We start from the raw sequence: 27114 nt of genomic DNA on the forward strand, positions 1-27114 counted from the left end.
TTTTTGTGTGTTTGTATGCACATGTATGTGTGTGCTCATTGATAATAAATTGTACATTTATTATCCCACAATAGGGATGTTCATCTTGCTTTTGTCCTAGAAAAAAAAGCAATTTAAATACATTGAAATGAGATTTTACTATTTTGTAGAATTCTTATAAAAAATGAGCTAAACATATTATATTCAATACTTCAAATTTTCTTAAGTTTTTGAAATATCAACATTTTGAGACTTGGGAGGAAAATGTAAATATGTCAGGAACTACATACAACCAGAAATGCTCTAAAAGTGTCTCAGAAGGAAAATGTAAAGAAAACAAAATATTATTTTAAAAAAATAACTTTTTATTTTCAAAATACCTACAAAAATAGTTTTCAACATTCACCCTCACAAAACCTTGTGTTCCAGACCCCCTTCCCTAGACAGCAAATAATTCAATATACCATAAACATGTACAGTTCTTTTGAACATATTTCCACATTTGTCATGCTGCTTAAGAAAAATCAAATCAAAAAGGAAAAAAATGAGAAAGAAAAAAAAAAGTGTAAAAACACTTGAGATCCACATTCAGTCCCCAGAAACCTCTTCTTAGGTGCAGATGGCTCTCTCTATCACAAGTTTGTTGGAATTGGCCTGAATCACCTCACATTGTTGAAAAGCACCACATCTGAAAAACAAAAGATCCTATTCCATTCAGTATAGTACAGTACAATAAGAGAAACAATCCAGTACTGGGGGCAGAGATCAGGTCCTCCCATAGCAAGTGTTGGGACCAGACTGATGCCCAGAAAAACAGATGTGACCCAGGGATCTCATCTCCATCTTGAGGAAAAGACTAGAGTCCTGGAAGTTTACACATAACTCAACAATCAGACAGTCTGTGGCCTATTTGGAATCCTGGAAGCTTGGGCTTGAACCAAAGCAACAGGGAGAAGTCAGTAGATGATAGAACTTCATCTTAGTCACTAAAGTCAAAATTGAACAGACCTACCTTTATATCCAGATGTAAAGAATAGCTTTATAAAAGCACAGTTTCTCCAAATGGGAACTGTCATAGTTCCTGTAATAGCACAGTTAAAATATCATTTATTAAAATTGAGTAAGACCTCTATCCAAACATTAAAAAATGATACTGTAATATGTGTGACCTTGAGCAAGTCACTAATTTCTCTGTGCTCCAGTTTCCTCAAACATAATAAAGGATTTTATGTCCTTTGTCAATCTAGATCCTTTAATTCTATGAATTTTACCTTTAATATCTGGGAATATCTTGCCTATTTTTTTTCTTTCTTAAAATACCTAGAGATCTGTGGTCTAATTGGTTCAGGATTTCCTTTTAGACATGTAGGTTGCATCCCATCCATGTCAGCCTATCCTGTTTGATTTGTATGTCTCTCCAGTAGTTCAGTTCTAAAATGCTAGAGGCCTTTTTCACTTTCCCCTACATCAAGAGGGTATCAGGACAAGACTTTTTATGATCACCTTTGTCATCCTTCCCTCTCCCCATGGGAGCAGCCCAACTTTTATTATTGTATTTCTTCAGAAATCCTTGATGATTATGCGTTGCAGTCTGCTCATATCCACTGTGGATCTCTCCATTACCTTTGGTGTGATACTAAACTTTAGTTCTTTTGAAGCAATGTCTTGCTTGTCTTAATTTAATATCCTTCATAAAATGTTTCCGTTCTAAATATAGGCCTTTATTATGGGAAAGTTGGGGGTTCAGTAAACATTTTCTGAAATTTCACCTTATAGCAGAATTGTAAGAAATTTAACTCATACCTTCCCAATTTTACCAGTATCCTTGACCACAAAAGATAGTTGTTTGGTTTTTTTTGAATCAGAAACCTTGAATAATTTCCTAATTGCTAAAGACGGAAAAGTATCTTACCTATATTTTTTTTCTCACTTTTGAAGATGAGAAAACAAGTTTGGAGAATTAAGTGACTTTTAACATTGTCATACAACTAGTAAATATAGGATAGAAGATTTAAACTGAAATCTCAACTAAACTCAAAGCTCAGAGCTCTTTTTATTATATCATACTGCTTTATCTTTATCTATATCTTTATCTTCCTCCAAATAATGCTATCCCAAGCCCTTTGCTATCTTACTTTGATCTATCTTTCTATTTTTATTTTATAAAACTATTCTTTATCACATATACTCATGCTGTAGCCAAATAATACTAATATGGGCCTTTTTATTTTGTATTATTCTCATCCTCTTTTATCTCTGTGCTGTGAATTTATATGGGATTTGGTCAAGAAGAATATTGAAATTCTTTTTTAGATGGTTGCTGGGGATCTCTGAGATTTCTGAGAATTTTTAAATGACAGTTGTTAATTACTTTTTAGTGGCTTTTTATCTTCCTGAATTTCTTTTTGATCTCCTTTAAAGCTGTTTTTATGTAGGGGTATTGGAATTTGTTTTTAGTTAAAGGACTAAGTCCTTTCACCTTATGATACATTTTATGAGATGAACAGGATAACATTAGAACAGTGTGTTATAAATGTAGTAGAAAGGATTTACTGGAGATCAAAAATACTAGAAGCAAGAATTCTAGTCAGTATACTGCTTATAAACTGGTGAACAGAATTTAGCAGGGTTCTTCCTCACATTTATCAGATAGATAAAGATGATGAGACAAAAGTAATAATAGTTGGATATATTAGGGGAGTATGACTCATTAATGCACCATTGGTGAAACAATTAACAGTTCTGGAAAACTATAGCTAAAAGTCTCTAAAATATTCATGTTCTTGAATCAAAAAATACTAGTAGAGGAGGGAGAGGATATAGAGGAAAGTATGTATAACATTTATGTGTGTGTGTGTCTGTGTGTGTATATATGAGTAGGTGTTTATGTGTGGATGTGTATAACTTATATGGCAGTACTCTGTTGCACATCAGATATTTCCATCAACTAAAAAATGACTGAGTAAATTGTATTATATAAACATTATAAAATATTACTATGCTAATAACCAATGTGATAGATTCAAAGAAATATGGAGAGACTATAAAATGATGTCATGATCACACTAATGAAGGAAAACTACTTTGAAAGGCTTCAGACTGTCTGAAGTGGTAATCAAACATAATTTCAAAACACTCATGGTGTTATGATCCAGAATTTGAAACTAAGTTGCTTAGTAACTTAGTGGAATTGAAGAGACAGTGGTTAAATCTAGTTTAGCATTGATTTAATCCTACAGCAAATAATGGTTTCCTAGTGATGTAACGATTGGTATATATTCAGTGTGGAACATATAAGGAAGAGCTGTCAGGGCCAGAAAGGACAAGCACACTAGAAGCTCTCAGAGGCTGAGATCTTTGTTGTGGCTGGAAGCTCAAGCACAAACCTTTGGAAGTTGAAGAGATTCAGAAGCCAGAGAAGGCAGTCAGGCAGAACTAAGGAAGACAGAGAAGTGGTGGCAGGTTGTCCTGTGGAGGACACTGAAACCAAGACTCTGGAAGGCCTCCAGAAAACTAGCCAAGCTCCAGGTGAAGGAGATAAGACTTTGAAGAAGACAATAAAGGATTTGGACTGCTGTTTGCATTTGGGGGGATTACTGAACTGAAAGGAAGGCTGCCTCCAGAAGCCCCAAGAAATTTGCTCCTGGAGAAGATTACATTTTAGAAAAGAATATTACATTTTGGCGCCAGAACATAGGACCAAGAACCTTCATCTGTGACCCAGAAGTTAGGGTGAGTACAACAAGGAAAATTTATTAAGGATTAAAGTAAGATTTCAACTGAAATGGGACAGATGTTTAGAAAACAGCCTTCTTTTCCAATTCAAGGAAAATGTGTAGAGAGCATTGTCAGACTTATGAAAAGCCAAGCTTTGATTATAATTTGGGAGCAGATCACTGAACTTTTAGAAACAGTACAGTACACATTTCTTTGGTTCTCTAAGGAAAAAGAATTGGATCTAGAGGATGGAAATTAGTAGGAGAGCAACTATGTTGATTCTACAATGAAAATGGACCTGATTCAATTTCCAAAGATACACTTTATACATACAGTGTAATACAACTGGCTTTAGGAAATTATATAAGTTATAGAATAAGGAAAAAGAAGAAAGAGCAGGAAGGGGAGGATCCAAATAAACTAGGTGAAAAGGATGAAGAATCAGATAAGAATGGAGTTAAATACAATTTTAAGTGTGGTGCTTCACAGCAAGAGAAATTAGATCATTACCCATCCTCTGACCTACTTCCCTCAATTAACTCTTCATGGGTGGAGGAAGAAGGAGGAAGGGGAGAGGAAGTGACACAATCAGCATCTCCTGTGAAGCAGTCTATGACAAGATTACAAAAGACATTGGTTGAGGCTAAGTGAGAAGGACAGGATATATATGATTTAAAAATAAATGCATACCCTGTGATTGAAGAGCTTGACTCTTCAGGTCAAAAAAGGAGAAGATACACTCCTTTTGATCTGGAAAAAATTAAGGATTTGAAAAAGGGTTGTACTTTATGGGGCTACATCATCTTATGATAAGATGTTACTAGATAATTTGGCTTATAAAATCTTAACCCCTTGTGATTGGAAATTCATAGCAAGGATATATTTAGAACCTGGACAAAACTTATTGTGGCTTTTGGAGTATAGTGAATTATGTAGGATTCAAGCCCGACACAATAAGCAAATTGGAGTTAACATACAAATCACTTTTGACCAACTAGCAGGTGAAGATTAATATACAAAGAATTTAGCACATATTAATTGCTCCACAGGAGCATATGAACAAATTGCTGCTGTTACTATAAAAATTTGGGGTACCCTCCCAGGGATAGATCTAGGGGAAGCCTTCACAAAAATCGAGCAAGGTCCCAATGAACCCTTTGAGGATTTTGTGGGACATTTGTAAATAGCTGTCACAAGAACCATTGAAGAAAAGGTAGCTACAGAAATAATGGTAAGACATAGCTAAGGAAAATGCCAATGAGTTTTGCTGAAGGATTATATGGGGACTACACAAAGGTGCTCCTTTAGAGGAGATCATAAGATGCTGTGCCACAGCTGGCATAAATGTTTGTTATACCCAGACTATGATGAACATGGGAAGACATGGTCCCTCTTGGCAAGGGACTTGTAGAGAGAGTCGTTGATGTTTTCAGTGTGGAAAAATAGGATATCTGAGAGCTCAGTGTAGACATAGAGATAGAGTGAGAAGACAGGGTGACAGAAGACCTAAAAAACCCTATGTCCACAATGTCACAAGGGCCTCAGAATGTAGAATGACCCAGGGAAATGAGAAGTGGGGCCCAGCTCCAAGACATTAAATAAAAGACAGATGGGGCATGATGGCAGCTGAGTTTACACCCAGAGAGTCTTTAGAAGATCAGGACTCTGATGTGCTCAATCAGCAAGAAAGCAATCACATGGCAGAAAGCGATTACATGATCAATCAGCCAAAAAGTAATCAGATGGGAGAAAGGGATTACTATTGGAGAGAATACAGGCTTTTTAATCCAACAGAAGGGCAGTGTCCAGTGTGAGCAGCTCTAATATAATGAGCAGCTCCAATGTAATTGCCAGATAATGTGGAGAGATCCAGAAAGTGGTAAATAGAAGGGACTATGTTAGAATCCTTGGAAGCTGTTAAGTCATTAGAATTGATAGAGACAATAATTATCTAATTTAGCATGGTTCTGTATGATTGATCTGATATTACAAGGAGATGTTATGGTCCAGAACTTGAAACGAGGTACTAAGTGGAACTGATAGAAACAATCACACCTTTAGAGAGCTCATATAAGTAAGAAGCTCTTAGGGCCACAGAGCACTCTGGGAGGAAACCCACAAGCCCACTCTCAGAGGTGTAGTCAGATTCATTCCATCTTCCACCTTTGTGCTGGCTGGAGGCTGAAGAAAGCAGAGGCAGAAGCAAAGGACAAGCTGCAAGAGCTCTTGGAATCTTGGAAGGGAAAATAAACGTTTGGATTTTATCAGCTGGCTGTAATTGGGGTGATTATTACTCTGAATTGAAACTAAGGCTGCCTCCAGAAAACCTCCCCAAGAAACCTGCTCTCAGAGAGAACTATCTTATATTATAAAAAAGAAGAGAACACCACAGGACTAGATAGATTAACTGCTTGGGAGAAAGGGTTTGCTTGTATTCCTACAGATGGAGAAGGAAACAGATGGGTGGCAACGAGCACCTGGAGAGAGACAGAAAAAGAGAAAAAACTTGAAACAAAGAAGAAGACCTAAGAACAAAATCTGCAGGAATCAGTGGATTCCCTAACACAAGATGACCGTTGCAGGACTTGAAAACCAGCAGGAATCATTGGATTCCTTGAGATGAAAATTTGTTGATGAGACTATTGCAGGACTTCAAATCTTGCAGAAATTATTGGATTCCTGACACATGAACTAATGAACAATAGATTCCTTTTGACCTATTTTTAGGACTTATGGACATGTGTAATTCCTCATGTTGATTCATGTTATTACATCACTACTAGCCTGTGTTACTATGTGCTTATGTAATTTATGTAATTATGTGTAATACCTCCCATATTGATGGATTTATATATACCTGTTTCAAGTGATCCCCTTCAGAAACCCACTAATCTGATTTGATTTCCCATTTTCTTTGGTGTTTTCATTTCCCTTCCTAAGCAGTTAGGGAGGGCATGATCACCTCCTTTTATGGTATTTTCACCCCTTTTTTGAGCAGTCAGGGAAGGTGTGATCACCTCCTTTTTAGGGGTTCTCACCTCCTTGAGAAGTCAGGGAGGTCATGACCACCTATGTTCTAAAAACAAAAGGCCAGATGTTATGGGCCAGAACTTGAAACAAGGTGCTAAGTAAGTGGAATTGAGGAGACAGTGATTAAATCTAGTTTAGCATTGATTTAATCCTACAACAAATAATGGTTTCCTAGTGACATAATGATTGGTGTATACTCAGTGTGGAACATATAAAGAGGAGCTGTCAGGGCCAAAAAGGACAAGCGCACTAGAAGCTTTCTGAGGCTGGGAGAGATTCATTCCATTGTCCATCTTTGTTGTGGCTGGAAGCTCAAGCACAAACCTTTGGAAATTGAGAAGATTCAGAAGCCAGAGAAAGCAGTTGGGCAGAACTAAGGAAGACAGAGAAGTGGTGGCAGGTTGTCCTGTGGATCTGAAACCAAGATCCAGAAGGCCTCCAGAAAACTAGCCGAGCCCCAAGTGAAGGAGATAAGACTTTGAAGGAGACAATAAAGCCACAACAAAGATGGACAATGGAATGAATCTCTCCCAGCCTCAGAAAGCTTCTAGTGCGCTTGTCCTTTTTGGCCCTGACAGCTCCTCTTTATATGTTCCACACTGAGTATACACCAATCATTATATCACTAGGAAACCATTATTTGTTGTAGGATTAAATCAATGCTAAACTAGATTTAATCACTGTCTCCTCAATTCCACTTACTTAGCACCTTGTTTCAAGTTCTGGCCCATAACATCTGGCCTTTTGTTTTTAGAACATAGGTGGTCATGACCTCCCTGACTTCTCAAGGAGGTGAGAACCCCTAAAAAGGAGGTGATCACACCTTCCCTGACTGCTCAAAAAAGGGGTGAAAATACCATAAAAGGAGGTGATCATGCCCTCCCTAACTGCTTAGGAAGGGAAATGAAAACTTTTACTCCTGGTTGTATTTGGGGGGATTACTGAACTGAAAGGAAGGCTGCCTTCAGAATTCTCCCAAGAAACCTGCTCCTGGAGAAGATTACATTTTAGAGAAGAATGTTACATCATGGTATAATCTATCTCCCATGTTTTGGCAGAATAGTTGACAAGAGATACAGTGCAGGATTTGTATTCTCAGACATGGCCAATGTATTATATTACTTTACTCTATCTATATGTTACAAGAGAGACCTCTGATTCGAAGATATATGGGGAAAGAATATTAATAAATAGTTTTTAATGTACAAAAAGAAACATGAACAGCAATTGAGCAATTGAGCAATTTTCTTACATATTAAATAAAAATTCATCTTTTTGGCACTTAAAATTCTTTACAGTCTGATTCCTTCATCCCTTTTCAATTTTATTATACTTTACTTCATTTTGTGGCTTATTTGCTGTTCCTTAAAAATGATACTTCAGTTAGAAGTTGGATAAAACAAAGAGAGCAGAATAGAGAAAACACTACAGTCAAGCTCTCTCAATATCACCCTGAAATTTTTTTTAAAAATAATGCCTAAAATAAAATTCTGAAGTGGCAAAACCAACCAAGTGGTAGGATGAGAAATTTTATCCACCCCAAGACAATTTTTTTCCTTAAAAATTTTTTAATTAAAAAACAGAATAAGAAAAAAGAAAAACATAGAAGTAATACAAAACAAAATGAAACAAACGAGGGCTTTTGTCATGTGCCTTGAAGAACATCAAGGATCCAAAATATATAACAACAAATTAATAGTTCAAGAAAGTATATCTATTAATGGAAGAAATCATATTCATAAGTGTGCATCTTTTCTTTACTTATGAATTTTTTTTTGTTCTCTGCTACTCATCATTTTCATTTTATTCATTTCCCCTTTTTCATGCCCTCTCAAGTCAACTGTAGTTAAGTAAGGGTATATTCATAAACACATATGTACATATATACATACACATTCCCACACATACATTCCCACATATCTTTACTTTGCTTTAATTCTGCTCCTAAACTTACTTTGCTATTACTTAACCTTCCCCTACCCCTGAATCTTTTCCTTGTCTTCTTCCCACACCCTTTTCTTCCCAGTCCACCCATCCTTCCCCCCTTTTTTCTTTTTAGATTTGGAGGGTGCTATATCCTTCATGGTAATATTCATAGTGTTGAATATTAAACTTATTCCTGATGTGAGTAGGTTTTCAGAACTAGGAGTGTGGTGTTTTTCTTCTTTAACATATAATGGTTCTTTCTGAGAGCAGGTTTCTTGGGAAGGTTTTCTGGAGGCAGCCTTAGTTTCAGTTAAAAGTAATAATCACCCAAAATGCAGCCAGCTGATAAAATGCAAATGTTTATTTTCTCCTTCCAAAATAGCTTGGTTAGTTTTTCTTAGAGGCCTATCTTTCTGCTTGGTTCCAAGAGCTCTTGCCGCTAATCCTTTGCTTCTGCCTCAGATTTCTTTAGCGTCCAGCCAGCACCGAGGCGAAAGTTGGAAATGAATCTGTCTTGCCTCTGAGAGAGGGCTTCTGGCTCTCAATCTCCCAGAGTGCTCCTCTCCGACCCCTGGCAATGTTCCGAAGTAAAACTCTCCAACCCGAAGCTAAGAGCCTCTTTATATATGATCTCCCAAAGACTGACTCCTCCTTCTGGAGGCAGAGATTAAGGGAGGGTGAATTTGGATATTTCATACTAAACCCTGAAATCTCCCAAACGTGTGAACTCCAATGAGTACTTAAATATATTAGTGAGCTAGAAGATTTGCTAAGTACCATGCTAAATTAGCACTTTGTAAGGATTCCAACATAGGAGCCCTCCCTACTCTAATGCCTCTGTGTCTATTCTTCCTTTGCACCTTATTTGTATAACATGATTATTATTTTTATCTTTACCCCAATCTTTCTCTTGAGCTCACCCTATTGTTGATGTAAATCTTAAGCATAAAGTATAAATTTTCCATGTAGAAAAAAAATAAACAATTTATCCATGTTTAAACAGTTTGTTCATGTTGAGTTCCTTAAAATTGCTCTTTGATATAGGCCTTTACATGTTAAATTTTCTGCTGAATTCAGGTTTGGTTGATAGAAAGTCCTAAAAATTTGCAAGTTCATTGAATGTTCATTTTTCCTCATTCAAAATTATGGATAATTTTGCTGTGTGTGATATTTTTGACTACAGACCTAGTTCTTTTGATTGCCATTAGATATGATTCCAGGCCTTTTAATGTGGCTGTTGATAAATCCTGTACAATTCTAATTGTAGCTCTGGCATATTTGAATTGTTTTTTCTTGGTCCTTCCAATATTTTCTCTTTGATCTGGGGGTTTTGAAATTTGGCGATAATGTTCCTATATGTTTTCCACAAAGGTCCTCCTTTAGATGGTGTTTGGTAGATTTTTTCTATTTCTGCTTTCTTTTCTTGTTCCGTAACTCCAGGACAATTTTCATGGGTTATTTCTTGCATTATTCTGGCAAGGTCCTTTTTTTTTGGTCACAAATTTCTGGCCATCCAATTATTCTTACATCTTCTCTTCTTGATCTGTTCTTCAGATCTGTCACTTTTCTAAGATGTTTCATATTCTGCTTTATTTTTCATTCTTTATAATGTTTTGTTATTTCATGGGCTCTCATAGCTTCACTGGCTTCCCCTTGCCCAAGTCTAACTTTCAAAGATTTATTTTCATTTTTGCGTCTCCAGCCAACCCAGTTAGTGGTCCCCATTTGATGTTCCTATAGAGCTAGCCTGGAGTTGTTTGCATTTCACACTAGTTAATCCTGGCCTGTGATCTTTCTTTGCATCTTCTTGAATTGTACTGGGGAGACTCCTGTTCTGCTCCAAGTCTTCTTGATTTTTCACCAGTTTATGTTTACCCTAAGGCACAAACATGTTCTCTTTGTGGGGGACATACAGAGAGCTTGAAATTTGCCACCATCTTCACAAAATCCTCCCCACTCCCCAAGACAACTCTGAAAGGATAGGTTTATGGCACTTAGGTGGGTGCTGACTTGCAACATACATTAGATAGTAACATGAGTTATAGAACTTGGTTCTTGTGAGAGCCCCAGCAGCAGCAGCTTTAGACTCTCATCCAAGAAATAGTAAAAGGACTGGACAGTTGGTAAGGAGAAAACATGACCCCTGTGCTAGCATTTGGCACAGAACAGGGCACTGTTTTGCCAATTCCATTGTCCATACCTACTTCCAGCTTTCAATTCCATTCCAATTCAATTCCACAATCTCAAGGGAGCAGGGGCTATGAGGAGCAATAATAGTACTCTTGCCTGTAAGGGCGCAGAGACTCTTCCTAGATAAGAAACAGAGCATCGAAGATGAAAGCAGAGGCCAAATATCTTCTGGGATAACCATATCTTGAAAGCATCAAAAACTTTCAAAATTGTAGAACCAGTTCTGAAAACAATAGCATGAAAAACCTGAAGATTGGAAGAGGGCAGACCTTTCTCCCCACAGGTGGTTACAGCCCAACTTTAACATAAAATTCAAAGTCAAGGAATAGACTAGGAAATGAATAAACAAACAAACAACAAATAAGACCTTGATCATAATAATCTACTATTGTGACAGAAAGCTCAAGAAAAAACTTCAAAGATCACAAGAATGTGAAAACAGCTATAAGTAGAGCCTCAGAAAAAAAATGCAAATTGCATAAAAGCCCAACAGGAATTCCTGGAAAAAAGCTAGAAAGTTATTTTAATAATCAGAAATTGGCCAAGCATAATTGACCACCACATGAAAAAAAGCAGATTACAAAAGCCAGAGTTAGAAACAAATGGCTTAAGTAGTCAATGTATATGTAAACAATGATGATATATATGTAATAAGTGAGGAACAAAATCCAAGATTTAGGTTAACCATGTAGCGAAAGAAAAAGATATCAAGTAGATATTATTCAAGTGGTGTACTATTGCCAAAGAAATATTTCAGCATAGGTTATGTGAGGCTGAGGAGAGGAGGAAGAGCATTCTAAGCATATGGCCAGCCAGCAGAAAGACATAAAGTTGTAATATAATTTTTCCTCTAATTTTTCACTTATTTAGTTTTAGCATTCTCCTTCTTTTTACATTTTGAGTTCCAAATTCTTTCTTTCCCTTCAGCACCTCTTCCACTTACTGAGAAAACATATAATATTATATCAATTACACATGTGACATTATGAAAAATATATTTCCATAATAGCCATATCACACACAAAAAGCAAGAAAAACAAAGCAAAACAAATATTTTGATCTATAATCAGACAGTATTTTTCATAATGGGTTCTTTGAAATTGTCTTGGATTTCCCACCAACTGATAAATGGTCAAAGAATATGAATAGACAATTTTTAGATAATGAAATTAAGCCATCTATAGGCATATAAAAATACTCTAAAACAGTATTGATTAGAGAAATGCAAATTAAAACAAGTCCTCATTGGAGGGGATGTGGGGAAACTGGGACACTAATGTTTTGTTGATAGACTTGTGAAATAATCCAACCATTCTAGAGAGCAATTTAGAACTATGCCCAAAGGGTTATAAAATTGTTCAGATCCTTTGGAAATCATAAAGGAGAGAAAAGAACCCACACATGCAAAAATATTTGTAGTAGCTCTTTTTGTGGTGGCAAAGAATTGGAAAGTGAGTAGATGCCCATCAGTTGGGAAATGGCTGAATAAGTTATGGGTTATGAAGGTAATGAAATATTATTGTTTTATAAAAAATATTTTAGAAAGTCCTGGAAAGATTTACATGAACTGATGCTGAGCCAGAAATATATTATACACAGTAATAGCAAGATTATGCAATGATCAACTATGAAATATTTGGTTCTTCTCAGCAGTTCAGTGATCCAAGGCAATTTCAATAAACTTTGGATAGAAATGTTATCTACATCCAGAGAGAGAACTATGGAAACTGAATGTAAATCATAATATGTTCAATTTTTTTTCTTTTTTTTCAGTTTTTTTCTCCCATGATTTTTCCCTTTTCTTCTGATTTTTCTCTCCCAACATGATTCATAATGAATATTTTTATTTTAAAAATTAATGTACATGTATAATCAGAAAAAAATAGATAAAAAGGAATTTTCTTGGATCATTATATTGATCAGAGTAGCTTAGTCTTTCACAGTTAATCATGATTACAATATTTCTGTTACATTAATCCACTGTTGGTGGAGTTGTCACCTGGTCTAACCATTCTGGAGAATAATGAGGAAGCTTAAAATAACTAAAACTGTGCATATCTTTTGATCAAGCAACATCTACCAAGCTCATCAAAGAAAAAGGGAAAGAGTCAAGATGTTTCATACATACATACACACACACACACACACACACACACACACACATACCACACACACCATATATGTGTGTGTTTATATATATATATATATATATATAATTCATCCATAGATACATACATACATATACACATAAAGTTTTTGAAGCAGCTTTTTTGTGCTGACAAATAATTGAAAATTGAGGGGAGACCCATCATTTGAGGATTGACTGAATAAGTTTTGGTATATAATTGTGATGGAATATTATTATTTTGTAAAAAATGATTAAAAAAAATAGTTTTAGAATAACCTGAGAAAACTTATATGGCTATCTTACAAGAAGATTTTTTAATTGAAAAGTGAGCAGAATCAGGAGTATATTATATATAAATAATAACAACACTGCCTCTGGGGTGTGTGTGTGTGTGTGTGTGTGCACGCATGCATGTGCATGCATATGTGCCTGTGCATGTGCTAGATGCCTTATCCCCTGCTAGTCCATTAATTATGGTGATATGGAGCAGGAGATTAAAACCCAATCTAATCCAATAAATTTTTTATTAAGCACATATGATATGGTAAGTCTGGATATGCAGTTAATAAGAAAAACTGTTTTTAATGTCAATGAGTTTATAATCTAAGGGGGAAAACAACACACAAAAAAGAAAAGAAACAGGAGTTAGGGTGGAATGGGCTATAGAAATTTAGTGAGTGCAGGAGCATCCCATTCTGTGGAGTTGAAACCAGGCATCAGACATCCTGATGTCCTTTTTTTTTTTTTTCTTTTTTCTTTTCCTTTGCCCAGAAATCTTTTTTTTTTTTTTAAATAACTTTTTATTGATAGAACTCATGCCAGGGTAATTTTTTACAACATTATCCCTTGCATTCACTTCTGTTCCGATTTTTCCCCTCCCTCCCTCCACCCCCTCCCCCAGATGGCAAGCAATCCTTTACATGTTGAATAGGTTACAGTATATCCTGGACACAATATATGTGTGCAGAACCGAACAGTTTTCTTGTTGCACAGGGAGAATTGAATTCAGAAGGTATAAATAACCCGGGAAGAAAAACAAGAATGCAAGCAGTTTATATTCATCTCCCAGTGTTCTTTCTTTGGGTGTAGCTGCTTCTGCCCATCTTTGATCAATTGAGACTGAATTAGCTCTCTTTATCGAAGAGATCCACTTCCATCAGAATATATCCTCAAACAGTATCATTGTTGAGGTATATAATGATCTACTGGTTCTGCTCATTTCACTTAGCATCAGTTCATGTAAGTCCCGCCATTCCTCTCTGTATTCATCCTGCTGGTCATTCCTTACAGAACAATAATATTCCATAACATTCATATACCACAATTTACCCAGCCATTCTCCAATTGATGGGCATCCATTCATTTTCCAGCTTCTAGCCACTACAAACAGGGCTGCCACAACCATTTTGGCACATACAGGTCCCTTTCCCTTCTTTAGTCTGATGTCTTTTTAATTTTAATTTTGACATCAGATGCAAAGTGCAAAGCACTTTTTCCCTCATAAGAGAAGAGATTGGACAAAATATGGTACTCTGTCCTCCAGTCTCAATCAGAGGGAGTGGATTCAATTAAGGCTTATGTTAGTAGCATGGTGGTGAATTTAGAAGTTATGAGTGTGTCCTGGGCAGAACATTTTATTCCATGGAGTTGAAACCAGGCAGGGCAGCAGATACAAAGTGTTTCTTCTTTCTAGTTACTACTATAAGTTAAGAATCTAATTTCACGAAGTTCTGTTGAGCCTGAATTTCAAAGTATTAATTAAGTTCATTTAACCATTCAGAGCTGCTAGAAGGATAGACCGTTTGCTCAGCCAATTGAGGAGTTCCTTGTTGACTGAATCAAAGACTCCACTTCGTAAGAGAATCACAAGCATAGAGACATCCTGTTTACATCATAAAACTTCATCTTGTGTGATAACATTCAATGATTTTATCAATTGAGGAGAGGAGGGAAATTGCTTCCTTCACTCTTGAACTAGAGTTCAGAATACTTTAAATCACTGATTTTTATGATGGAGTGAAGCCAGATTTTGTAAGCTTCATCTTGTAGCTTCTTTACTTTAAATTCGGAGAAGTATTATGTTTTGTTCAAGACAGACAAAGGACTTGATCCCAAGGTATCCATGTTAAAATCTTAGGTAGACACTAGTTGTGTAGGACCATTAACAAATTTCAACTTTTAGAACTTCAATTTCTTGTTCTCCAAAATTTGCAAAATAATATTTGAAATTCTGGTTGAATAAAAACTGCTTCAGGATAGAAGCTAAATTTTGTTTTGACTTTGTAACTTCAACACTTATTGGCATGGTTATTGTAAGGATAGTGCTTTGAACCCTTTAAAAATGCTACATACATTTAAACTATTATGGGAATAGATTATTAGGCAGAGAATGGAATTGTATTATTTTCATGTCAGATCTTTAGTAGTGAAAATAAAATTGCCAAGACATAACTTCACCTGTATCAAAGGTAGTTGTTCTACTTTGTATTAGGAAACAAATGTAGCAAAGCTAAATTATGAATTATATTTATTGATACACAAAATCATACTGATCCTGATAAAGCAGAAATTAGACTTCAATTCAAGAATTCAAGAAGATTGGACAGTTAAGTTAATGAATAATAAACATGCTTTTTTTTTTTTTGCTACTCCTCTGTTTTAATAGCATTCTATTTTTTGGGTATGGAATTTTTGAATGTATTTTTCTGTTGGCAAAAATGTGTTCCCTAAATAATAAGAGTAGGAAAAGGAGCTACTTCGGTCTGAGTGGGAAGAGCACATTTCAGAAAGTGATTTTCAAGTCTACTCTAATGATTTCTGATAATCCCAAAGGATTTAATTGCAGAATCATTTTAAACAATAGCTCTGTTAAATTAATTAAAGGAATATCTTATTATGTTTACAAAGGAAGAGAAAAAATCATAACTTGAGAAAAAACAGTATTAGAGAGCTGGAGAATATAAACCTCATTCTTAAAATTGTAACTGAGTGGATTAAACATTCCAATAAATGAATAGAATGACAGCTCAGATAAGAAAACAAAACCTTACATTCTATTGCTTACAAGAAAAACACTTTAAAAAACATACAAAAAGTAAAACTGAAGAGTTGAAAAAATTGGCAATATATCAGGTGAATCTAAAAAAGCAGGAGCATTATTACTATTACATATTAATGTAATATTAAAAAAGCAAAAAAAAAATTCAAAAAGTTAAAAGGACAAGGAAACTGATGCTGAAAGGTATCATGGAAAACAGACCAACACTAGTAAGTAATATATACACACCAAATGCCTTTATCCAACTACATAAAGGAAACATTATCTAGATTACATACAAATGAAAAATATAGACCAAAAAAGGCTTAACAATGAAATTCTAAATAATAAGTAGGTCAAAGAACAAATCATAGAAACAGTTAATAAATGAAAAAAAAAACATGCAAAAATTTCTGGGATGCAATTAAAGTGGTCTTCAAGAAGAAAATTATAATTTTAGAAACATACATTAACCAAGTAGAAAAAGAATTAGTAAATTGAATATGTTGAAATATTTTAGAAAACCAGTAAATAAACAATCCTAAAATAATCACAAAAGGGAAGATATTAAAATTAGAGGGAAATGGGTAAATTAGAAACAACCCCCCCCATAAAAATGATAAATAAAATTAAAGCTGATTCTTAGAGTCATCTAATAAAATGGATAAATTCCTTAGCTGATATAATTAAAAAGAAGAGAACAGAAAATCAAATCAATAAAATAACATATTAGTGATGAACTGAAGCCAGTTAATATAATATATCTCCCTTCTTTTCACAAAGAAGTGAGAGATGATTATGGCAGAATAATATCTATACCGGCACATGTGGTCACTATACTGGGCATTTTTTGATAAATGATTTTTCTGTGTTACACTAAATAGTTCACTCTAGAAGGGAAGAGAGGTTCTGTTTGTAGAAATGGCTATATTGCATATAAAAAGGAATCAATAAACAGTTTTTATGTTTTCAAGGGAAAAGAATGAAAACACTGGCACCTTTCAGAATCTGCCTGTGACTAGCAGATGTTCTACACTTATTGAGGCCATTAATACCAATGAACTTTCATTCCTTTGATATCAGGCCTGTGAGTTTCCTTCTTTAACATCCTGTCAGCTGCTATTGGTTTCTGGTCATGCTAAAAATTCATCATTGTAAGTAACTGACTTTGTTGATGACAGTATTTTCTTATTGTCAGGCTTTTCAAAACTGAGTTTTTATCTGCTCTCATACACACTTAAGAACATATGAACATAGAATGCAATTTTCTAAGATTAGTGCTTTTTTCTTTAAATTGAATTCTTTAAAGAAAATGACAACTGGACCAAAGGATGGATTTCTTCTGCATACTCTCTTTATTTCCTCTTAGGAATACATTTCAACTGTATTTCTTTTCATCCTCTGCCATCTCACTCTGTCTACCTTGAGTCTTTCTCAACATGACTCCTGTCTTCTTGTTATATATTAAATATATTAAAGCTTCAGCTTAATATTTAACCTTACAGTGAACAGTATGAATTAATAATTTTGGTATTGACTGATTTGATTTATTTTCTGTTGAAAGGATCTACAGCATCACAATTTTAAAGCACTGATTTTATGGCACTTAGCTTTACTTATACTCTCATAGCCATACATTATTATTAAGGAAAAAAAAAAACTATAGCTTTGACTAATTGGACCTTTGTCAGCAAGTTGTTGTCTTTGCTTTTTTAGTATGCTGTCCAGACTTTCCATAAGTTTTCCTTCCAAGAGGCAAGCATCTTTTAATTTCATGGTTGCAGTCATCATCTGCAATGATTTTTGGAAGCAAGAATTACAAAATCTTACACTACTTCCATTTTTTGCTTCCTTTACTATAAAGTGATATTGCTATGGTCTTGGCAGGGTTTTTTTGCTTATTTATTTTTGTTAAGCTTCAAACCAACTTTTACCTCTCCCTTTTCATCACTTTCTGCAATTAGAATAGTATAGTCTGCATATTTGAAATTGATATGTCTTGGCAAATTTAATTTTGATTTTTGATTCACAGTGATATTTCACATGATATACTCTGCATATAAGTTAAATAAATAAAGTGACAATATATAGCTTTGTTGTACTCTTTTTCCAGGCTCAAACCAATCAATTGTTCCATGTTTGTTTCTAATTATTGTTTCTTGGCTCATGTGCAGATTCCTCAGGAAACATGGAAGGTGATCTGATACTCCCATGTCTTTGAGAACTTGTCATATTTTGTTGTGATCCACACAATCAAAGACTTTAGTGTAGTCAGTGAAACGAAGTACATGTTTTCCCCCCTGAATTTCCTTTGCTTTCTCCATAATCCAATAAAAGTTGGTAATTTGATCACTGGTTCCTTTGCCTCTTTGAAAACCAGCCTGCTCTTCTGGTCATTTTTGGTTTATCTATTGCTAACACCTGGCTTGCAGAATCTTAAGTATAACCCTGCTGCTGGGTGAAATGACTACAGTTGTTGGGTGTTTTGAACTTTCTTTTGCATTGCTCTTCTTTAGGATTGGGACATAAACTGCTCCTTTCTAATCTACTAGCAACTGTTGAGTTTTCCAAATTTGCTGGCATGTTGAGTGCAGTAGTTTGATAACATCATCTTTTTGGATGTAAAATAGCTCACTTAAAATTCTATCACTACTAGTAACATTATTGCTGACAATACTTCCTTAGGTCCTTTTATTTAATTCTCTAGGCTGTATGACTCTAAATTTATCACCACACCTTTGTAGTTATTAGTGATATAAGATCTTTCTTCTTGTTAAGTCACCGAAAAAGTAAAAAGAGAATGGAGGGAATCTTTGCATATTAAACCAGCTGGTACTCTTTTTTTTTTTTTTTCTTAATAAGGTATCAGCCTGACTTCTTCCTGATATGAACGCTTTTCTTTATGGGCATTTTGAATGCTTCAGTAGAGTGACAAGATACTTAAAGATATTTAGCTATTTCTGTGTTCTACTCCTTCTATCTTAAATTAACCATCATTAGGAAGATAAGATATTTGAGTTGACTGAAACATTTAAAATAATTGCAGTATTGAAATTCCATGGTTAATTAAAATATTTTGGAAAGTTCTTGAATTATACACACTTAGGCAAATATTATTTTCTCTATCTGAACCTGTTTTCTTTTATATATAATGAGGGGAAAGAAATGAATTTTCTTAGAGTCTTATCCTGACCATTTTTTTGATTTTATGATTTTTATATTTTGTGAAGTTCAGGAGCTTGGATGCATGGAAAATAGATAGTTGTAGGGAATGAATTGGAACTTTGGAATCAGAATAACTTACTTGATTCCTGTGTCTGCCATTTTCTAATTGTGTGTCTGTGGGCTTCAGTTTTCTCTTCTGTAAAATAATGAGGCTAGATTAAGTAATTTATGAGAGCTGTTCCACCTCTCTATTTCTGTGATTTTGTGAAAGCACTGGAACACTGAATCTGACCTGGAGTTTGACAAATGTGAATTCCAAGTGTTTGTCATCTGTTCATTTATTCATTACTAGATTCGAACAAAGACAATTACAGTGACTGGGTGTTTGACTCTTTGTTTTTTGTTCTTCTCAGAATCCGTGCAAGAGACAACAATGGATCATATGCTCTCTGTTTACTCCATGAAGGAAAAGTTCTACATTATCGCATTGATAAAGATAAAACAGGAAAACTTTCTATCCCTGATGGAAAAAAGTTTGATACCCTTTGGCAGGTATGAAATAACATGGTTGCCCTATTTGATAAAACTTGTCTTCATTTGATCTCTTAGAAAATAATAGTGATGATTAAATTTTGTGATTTGTTGTATTGTCTGATGTGCTATATAATATCTCATGTGACTTGTACAAATTTATTGCCTTCTATTTCAGTTGTTTTCATTCATAAGAAAGAACTATTAGATTATAAGCTCCTATAAAGTAAAAGATATAACTTTTTAATTGATTCTAATTGATTTTCAGACAAAAAGAAATGTGTGTGTGTGTGTGTGTTCACATCATAAATTATCACAATTTTCACTGCCTGAAGGGCTAGATAAGTTAGAGTTTATTCCTCCCCCCTTGGATTCTCCAGTTCTTTTAAGAGAAGTGGGAGATTTCTAGACTTTTTATACAAGAGTCCAGGTCCATTTGTGCTATTCAATCAATTCTAGGGAGTGATCCCTTGCTTCCCAGTTTCATTTTGCTACTATCATCTATCTCCAGAACTAAATATTCTTTATTTGGTGCCTCTTCAAATTTACCTCAGGATACTTAGAACTAATTTTATGATCATGAATAACTACTTTATAATCTGAATCTGAGTTTCTTCATCTGTAAAATTAAGAGACTAATCTGGATGATTTCTAAGGCTCATTTTAAACCTGAGTATTTAGATAGAGATTAAAACTATGAGTTCATTGGTGAGGGCAGAAATAAGGACGGATTAAACAGGCTGCACTGATAACCTGAGTTATGGCAGCTCTCCTAAGAATAAAGAGATATTCAACATGGAGAAGAATGTGTATGTGTGTTTTAGGGATAGATGAAAAGAGGATGGTTCATAAACTTAAATTTGGAAGGAAAGAAAAGGAGAAAGGGAATAAGCACTTATCAAGTACTGATCACTGTTTAAAGTACCTTACATATATTGTTTTATTAAATACTATCATTAAATTATATTTAAATTAAATATTATTTCAATTAAATATGATAATAATACTAAAATGGCATCATCACATTTATTATTAAATAAACAATTCTAGGATGAAGTACACCCATATTTGTGGAATCTGCTGCCATCTATAGCTTGAAAGTATACTTAATTTATACTATCAAAGAGATAACAAATGTTTGAAGCAAATGAATTCCACCTTAATTTTGGTCTGTTCTAAAGTTTATCAAAGAATGGTGAAAATAACTGTGAGTTACTTTATAGTTTTTTGGAGTGAAAGTTTTCATTTTTAAAAAATGTTTCATTAGGGTGTGTTCAAATGCAACTTTTATTTTTCATTCTGCAGCCATATACTATTCTTCATATCATGTCTATCCGTGTTCCTAAATATGGGAGTAATATCTCCAGAAAATCATTTCCAAAAGATGTTCCAGAGAATTTGACTGCAAGGTGTTCTTACTGTCTTCATTGTCATCATTATCACTAATTATTATTTTATTGCTTTAGTAGTAACAGTTATATAATGCTTTAAAGTTTATTTTTTCACTTTAACCTTATACAAGATAGTACAAGTGAACTCTCAGAATATGAAAATATTTACACCTGGGAAAATGAACTTTTATTTGTAATTCTGTCTTTTCAGTAGTCTACTTAAAAATAAATAGATCAACACATTAGAAAAAACTTAAACTTAAATTTTTTTTTAATCTGTAGTTTCATTTGTATGGGTACCCTATACATGCTCTTTACCTTAATATAGGGTTTAATGAGTTGCTACTACTCTTATTTTAAAAAATGAACCAGCAAAGGAAAAAGAGCTCCATCATAGAAACGTATTATGGGAACAGGAAAGAGAAGGGCTTCTAAACCAAAGAGTAGTGTGAAATGGCTCCCTGCCCAGAGAAAATGTGTAGAAGAACTCAAAAAAGAATTTAAAAATCAAGTGAGAGACATTGAGGAATAACTAAAAAATAAAAAATAAAAACCATCAAAGAAAAACAAGATTATGAAAAAAAAAAAGTTAACCAACTAGAAAAGGAGATAGAGTCTCAAAGATGAAAATAAATCTTTGAATTGGGCAAGGGAAAAGCAGTGAAGCTATGAGAGACCAAGAAATGACAACAGATTATAAAGAAAGTGAAACATCTTAGAAGAAAAATGACAAATGTGAAGAGCAGATTAAGAAGAGAAGAATATAAGAATAATTGGACTGCCTAAAAGTTGTGATCTTGATGCAATAATGAAAGAAATTATTCAAGAAAATTGTCCTGAAGTGACAGAACATGAGGGGAAAATAGAAATTGGAAAAAATCCACTGAGCACCACTTCAGTGAGACCCTTTGTAGAAAACACATCAGAACATTGCTGCAAAATTTCAAAACCCCCAGACTGAAGAGAAAAATTTACATGAATGAAGAAACAAAAAAATTCAAATATGCTGGAGCTACAATTAGAATTAACAGGACTCAATAAAAGATGGTGGGTCCTGAAATCACATCTGCTGACAATCAAAAGAACTAGATCTGTGTAAAATTATCATATCCAGCAAAATTATCTGTAATATTGAATGACAAAAAGTGGATATTCAAAAAACTTACAGATATTCAGGATTTTCTATCAACCAAACCCGAACTTAACAGAAAATTTAATATATAAGAGCCAGTATCAAAGATCGTTTCAAGAAACTCAACATGGACAAATGGTTGATTTTATTTTTTTTACATGGGAAATGAATTTCATGTGTTTAAGATTGACATCAACAATAGGACCCTCAAAAGAAAGACTGGGGCAGAGTTAAGGTAAAAATAGTAGTTTATTTTATACAAATGAATATACAAATATACTGTAGCCTTCTTGGAAATGGTGGGAGGTATGAAAGGGGAAAAAAGAATAAAGTAAAAATGGTGGGCAGCAGAGAACTAAAGAACAATTTTCAAGGAAGTAAAGAAAAGATGTACACTTATGAAAATAATTTCCTTTACTAATACACACACACACACAAACACACACACACACACACACATATATATATATAATTTTCTGATCTGGTAATTTGTTGTTATATATTTTGAATCCTCCCTGATGTTCTGGTGGGCATATGACAGTTCTCTTTTGTTTTGTTTCATTTTGTTTTGTATCCCTTTTCTGTTTTTTCAGTTTTCTTATTGTTTTTTTAAATAAAACTTATTTTAAAAAATTATAAAAGATAATATCACTGATGTATTTGTCTAAAATAGAATTTATAAGTTATCTGATATGTTAAAGAGTTTGCTTCAGAATTTAACATTATGAGTCTATGCTTCCATATTATAAGAATGTGCATTGTAATAGTGACATTTGAAAAGATGCTTAATCTGATGCATGTTGATGGACTTTGAGCACATTACAGATTATTGTTAAGGAAAAAAACAATTATTTGCCATATCAGTTCTCAAGGAGGTTTAATAGAAAGAAATAAAAGAGTATGAAGATCTTTTTTTTAGTACTATTTGATTTTTTCAAATACATGTAAAGATAGTTTTCAATATTCATTTTTGTAAGATTTTGTGTTACATTTTTTTCTCCCTTCTTCCATTTCCTTCACCCTCCCAAGATAGTAAGGAATCTGACATAAGTTATATATGTACAAGAAGATCTTATTTTTGGCAAAGATTAGGCAAAGAATTTTCTGGCAATGAATAGAGAGTTTGTGGGGTGTGTGTGTGTGTGTGTGTGTGTGTGTGTGTGTGTGTGTGTAAATATAACTCTCCCATATTCCCCCATAGACAATTTAAAATGAACTTTGAGCAGCAGAAATAATTAAAAGAAATAATAAATGGTATTTAAGCCTTTAGACAACTTGGGAGGATGCTAGGAAAAAATCTAACCACCTAGGATGGTGGTCTGGCCTGATTCAAATGCAGATACCTGTGAGCAGATTCAATGAATCAACAAAAAAACTGAGTTTTAGGGGCTGTCTTAGGAGGCAATCTTAGCTTCAGGAAATAATAAAATTAAAAGAATAAGAAAACAGAAGAGAATGTTACAAGACCAAAAGGCCATGAAACATTCTGAAAAGCAAGAGTAGGGTTTACAACCAGGAATAAACTACGTAACAAAGTTGAATGGAATCTTGTGTTAAAAAAAAAAAAAAAAAAAAAAAAAGATATTTAATGAACTTAAAAGACTTCCAGTTAATGTGAAGACAACACCAGAACTAAATAGAAAACTGGCCTAAAAGAATTAGGAGAAACATAAGAAGAAAAACAGTAAAGCCCAGTTATCAGTGATTTAATGAGGTCAAACTGTTTATTTCTTATATGAGAAAATGATAGCTGTAGTTCAAACAAATATTGCCATTACTTATTACTTAAGATTATTTAAGTAATTATTTAAGATTACTTGTATAGTTTAAAAGAGCATACACAAAAAGTTTGGAGTTGAGTATAATAGAATGATTCTAAAAAACAGAATTTGGTAGAGAAATGTAAAATGGAGCTATCTTCTCCAAATAAAAGCAGTATGTATAGAAAAACTAATACTGATTCTGGAGGGGATGAGGAACCTCATTCTCATCAGAACTGGGGAATAATACATACATCTACAAAGGTATGAAAGTCTTCTTAACTTATAAAGAAATAGGATGAGGGAATGAAATGAAGAGATAGGTTAGAAGGGTGTGTGGATCAAGAAAAAGAAGGATAAGAGGGGAGAATTAGGAAAGGGTTCTTAGTGGGAGTGTGAATTAAAAACAGTGGTTAAAAATAAATTAGACAGTTGAAGAGAAATAGGGTAAAAAGAGAAGGAGAGAAGCATAAACAAAAGTAGAGAAGAGAAATAGGTTGGAGGGAAATGTGCAATTAGTAATTATAATTTTGAATGTGAATGGGATGAGCTCACCCATAAAATGGAAATAGCAGAATGGGCTAAACCAGAATCTGACAATATGTTGTTTAGAAGAAACATCTAAAAATGAGAAATACATATAAAGTAAAGATAAAGGACTAAAATAGAATTTGTTATGCTTTGGCTGAGGCAAAAAAAAAAAAAGGAGAGGTAGCAATAATAATTTCAGACAAAGTTCAACTAAAATAGATTTAATTAAAAGAGGTAAACAGGAAAACTACATTATGATAAAAGTTACCATAGATAAAATATCAGTACTAAAACTAAATGAATCACAGGTGGAAACAAAAAACAAAACTATAGTTATGAGAGACTTCAGCCATTCTCTTTCAAATCTAGGTAAATTTAATTTAAAATTTACTACTATTAAAGAATAAATAGGTTAAAAAGTAAATCATAAAAACAATAAATAGCTATAAAAGATAATGACAGTAATGAGATCACATACAAAAATCTAGGGGATGTAGCAAAAGCAATAATTAGAGGAAAATTCATTTCTTTTAGTGTTTATACCAAAAAACATAGGAAGATCAGATTAATGATTCGGGTATTGATTTTTTTTTTTTAAGTAGAAAAAGAACAACTTTAAATTCCCCAGTAAAATACCAAATTCAAAATCTTACAAATTGAAAGTGCATTTAATAACATTGATATGAAAAAAATCATTGAATTAATAACTAAAAGTAAAATTTGATTTTATGAAAAAAACCCAAACATATAAACCATTAGTTATATGATCAGAAAGAGATGCTAAATTATTAGTATCAAAAATGAAAAGGGTGAATATGCCACTTGTGGAGATGAAGTCCAAGCAATTATTAGGAATTATTTCTCCCAATTATATGCCAATAAATTTAACAATTTAAGTGAAATGGAAGAAAACTTATAAAAAATAGAAACTGCCTAGATTAGTAGAAGAGAAAATAGAATATCTGATTAAACTTATCTTTAAAAAAATATTCAACAGGCCATAAATGAGCTCATTTTCCTAAGGAAAAGGCATCAGGACCAGATAGATTTAAAGATTAATTTCAATATTAACCAATTCCTGGCAAAAGGAATATATTTTTTGGCAAATTATTTGGCAAAGAAGTGCTACATATCTTTTATGCAACAAATATGGTATGAATACCTAAATCAAGAAGAGTCAAGAAAATTATATACCAATTTCATTAATGAATCCAAAATCCTGATCCACTAGGTAGGAGATTATAGTATTAAGTCACAAAGATTATATACATTGTGATCAACTGGGATTTATACTAGGGATTGCAGGAGTGTTTTAAGATAAGGAAAACTATTAATATGATATCAATTACAAAGATAAGAAATATCATACACATATCCAGAGATGCAAAAAAACCGGACAAAATATAGCACCTGGGAACATAGGTATAAGGATTTTCTTTTAAAATGATAAGAAACATCTACCTAAAACCCATCAGCATTATTTTTAGTGGGGATAAGTTCATGATGTTCCCAATAAGATCAAGAATGAGATAAAGATGGCCATTGTTCTTCAATATTGTATTTAAAATGCTAACAATAGCAATAAAACAAAAAAAATAAATAAAGGAATCAAAGTGGGCAATGAAATAATAAAACAATTTCTTTTTGTAATCAATACGACAGTGTACTTGGAAAATCTGAGAGATTCAAATAAAAAATTAGTTGAAACAATAATTTTACCAAAATAGCAAAATATAAAATATTTGTAGACTGTATAAAATATTTGAGAGTATACCTGCCAAGACAAACCCAGGAACTATGTAAATATAATTATACAATATCTTTTGTAGAAATAAAATAAGATTTGGAGAAATATATTCATTGTTCATTGGTGGGCACAGCTGCTATTTTTAAAAATGACCTTTATGGTAAACTTATCTAATGCCATTCCAATTAAAGTACCAGAAAACATTTTATTGAGCTAGGAAAGAAAACAATCAAATAGCAGAAACAATTAATTTGAAAGAAAAAAAAGATCAAGAATCTCAAAGGAATTAATTTTTTGAAGTGTAAAGGAAGGAGGTTTAGCAGTGTCAGAGCTTAAGGTATATTTAAGGCAAAAATTATCAAAACAGTCTGGTCCAGGCTAAGAAATAAAAAAGTGGATGTAAATTATTATAGTAACCTTGTGTTTGGCAAAAGATTTAAGCTTTTAGTATAAGAATTCACTATTTGGTTTAAAAAAATGGTAAAATTGGAAAGCATTCTGACAAAAAAGAGATATAAAACATCTTACACCATTTACTAAGATAAAGTCAAAATAGAATAAACAAGAGAGAGAGCAGTGTGAGATATAAAATGGATAATTTTGTTTATATTAAATTAAAAAGATTTTATATAAACAAAATCATTGTAGCCAAGATCACAAGGAAAGTAGAAAATTGTGTGTATGTGTGTATGGGGAGCAGAGAAGATTTATGGATAGTTTCTTGGATAAAGATCTTATATTGCAACTCTATTGAGAATTTTGTCAAAATTTTAAGAATATGAGTCATTATATGGAACAATAAAAAGTCGAGAATCTCAAGGAAATTAATGAAAAAAAAATCAAATGAAGG

At 33.4% G+C, this 27114-nt stretch overlaps 1 protein-coding gene across 3 annotated transcripts in view; it reads left to right on the forward strand.

Annotated features, from left to right (window-relative positions):
• Nucleotides 1-27114, forward strand: part of SYK (spleen associated tyrosine kinase) — a 147871-nt gene that overhangs the window by 62496 nt on the left and 58261 nt on the right. For all 3 annotated transcript variants that reach the window (XM_051962215.1, XM_051962231.1, XM_051962222.1), the window contains exon 4: nucleotides 19586-19724. In XM_051962215.1, coding sequence (XP_051818175.1) covers nucleotides 19586-19724 — 139 coding nt within the window. The remainder of the gene's footprint in view (nucleotides 1-19585; nucleotides 19725-27114) is intronic.

Source organism: Antechinus flavipes, chromosome 1, assembly GCF_016432865.1.
Source record: "Antechinus flavipes isolate AdamAnt ecotype Samford, QLD, Australia chromosome 1, AdamAnt_v2, whole genome shotgun sequence".
Classification (NCBI taxonomy): domain Eukaryota; kingdom Metazoa; phylum Chordata; class Mammalia; order Dasyuromorphia; family Dasyuridae; genus Antechinus; species Antechinus flavipes.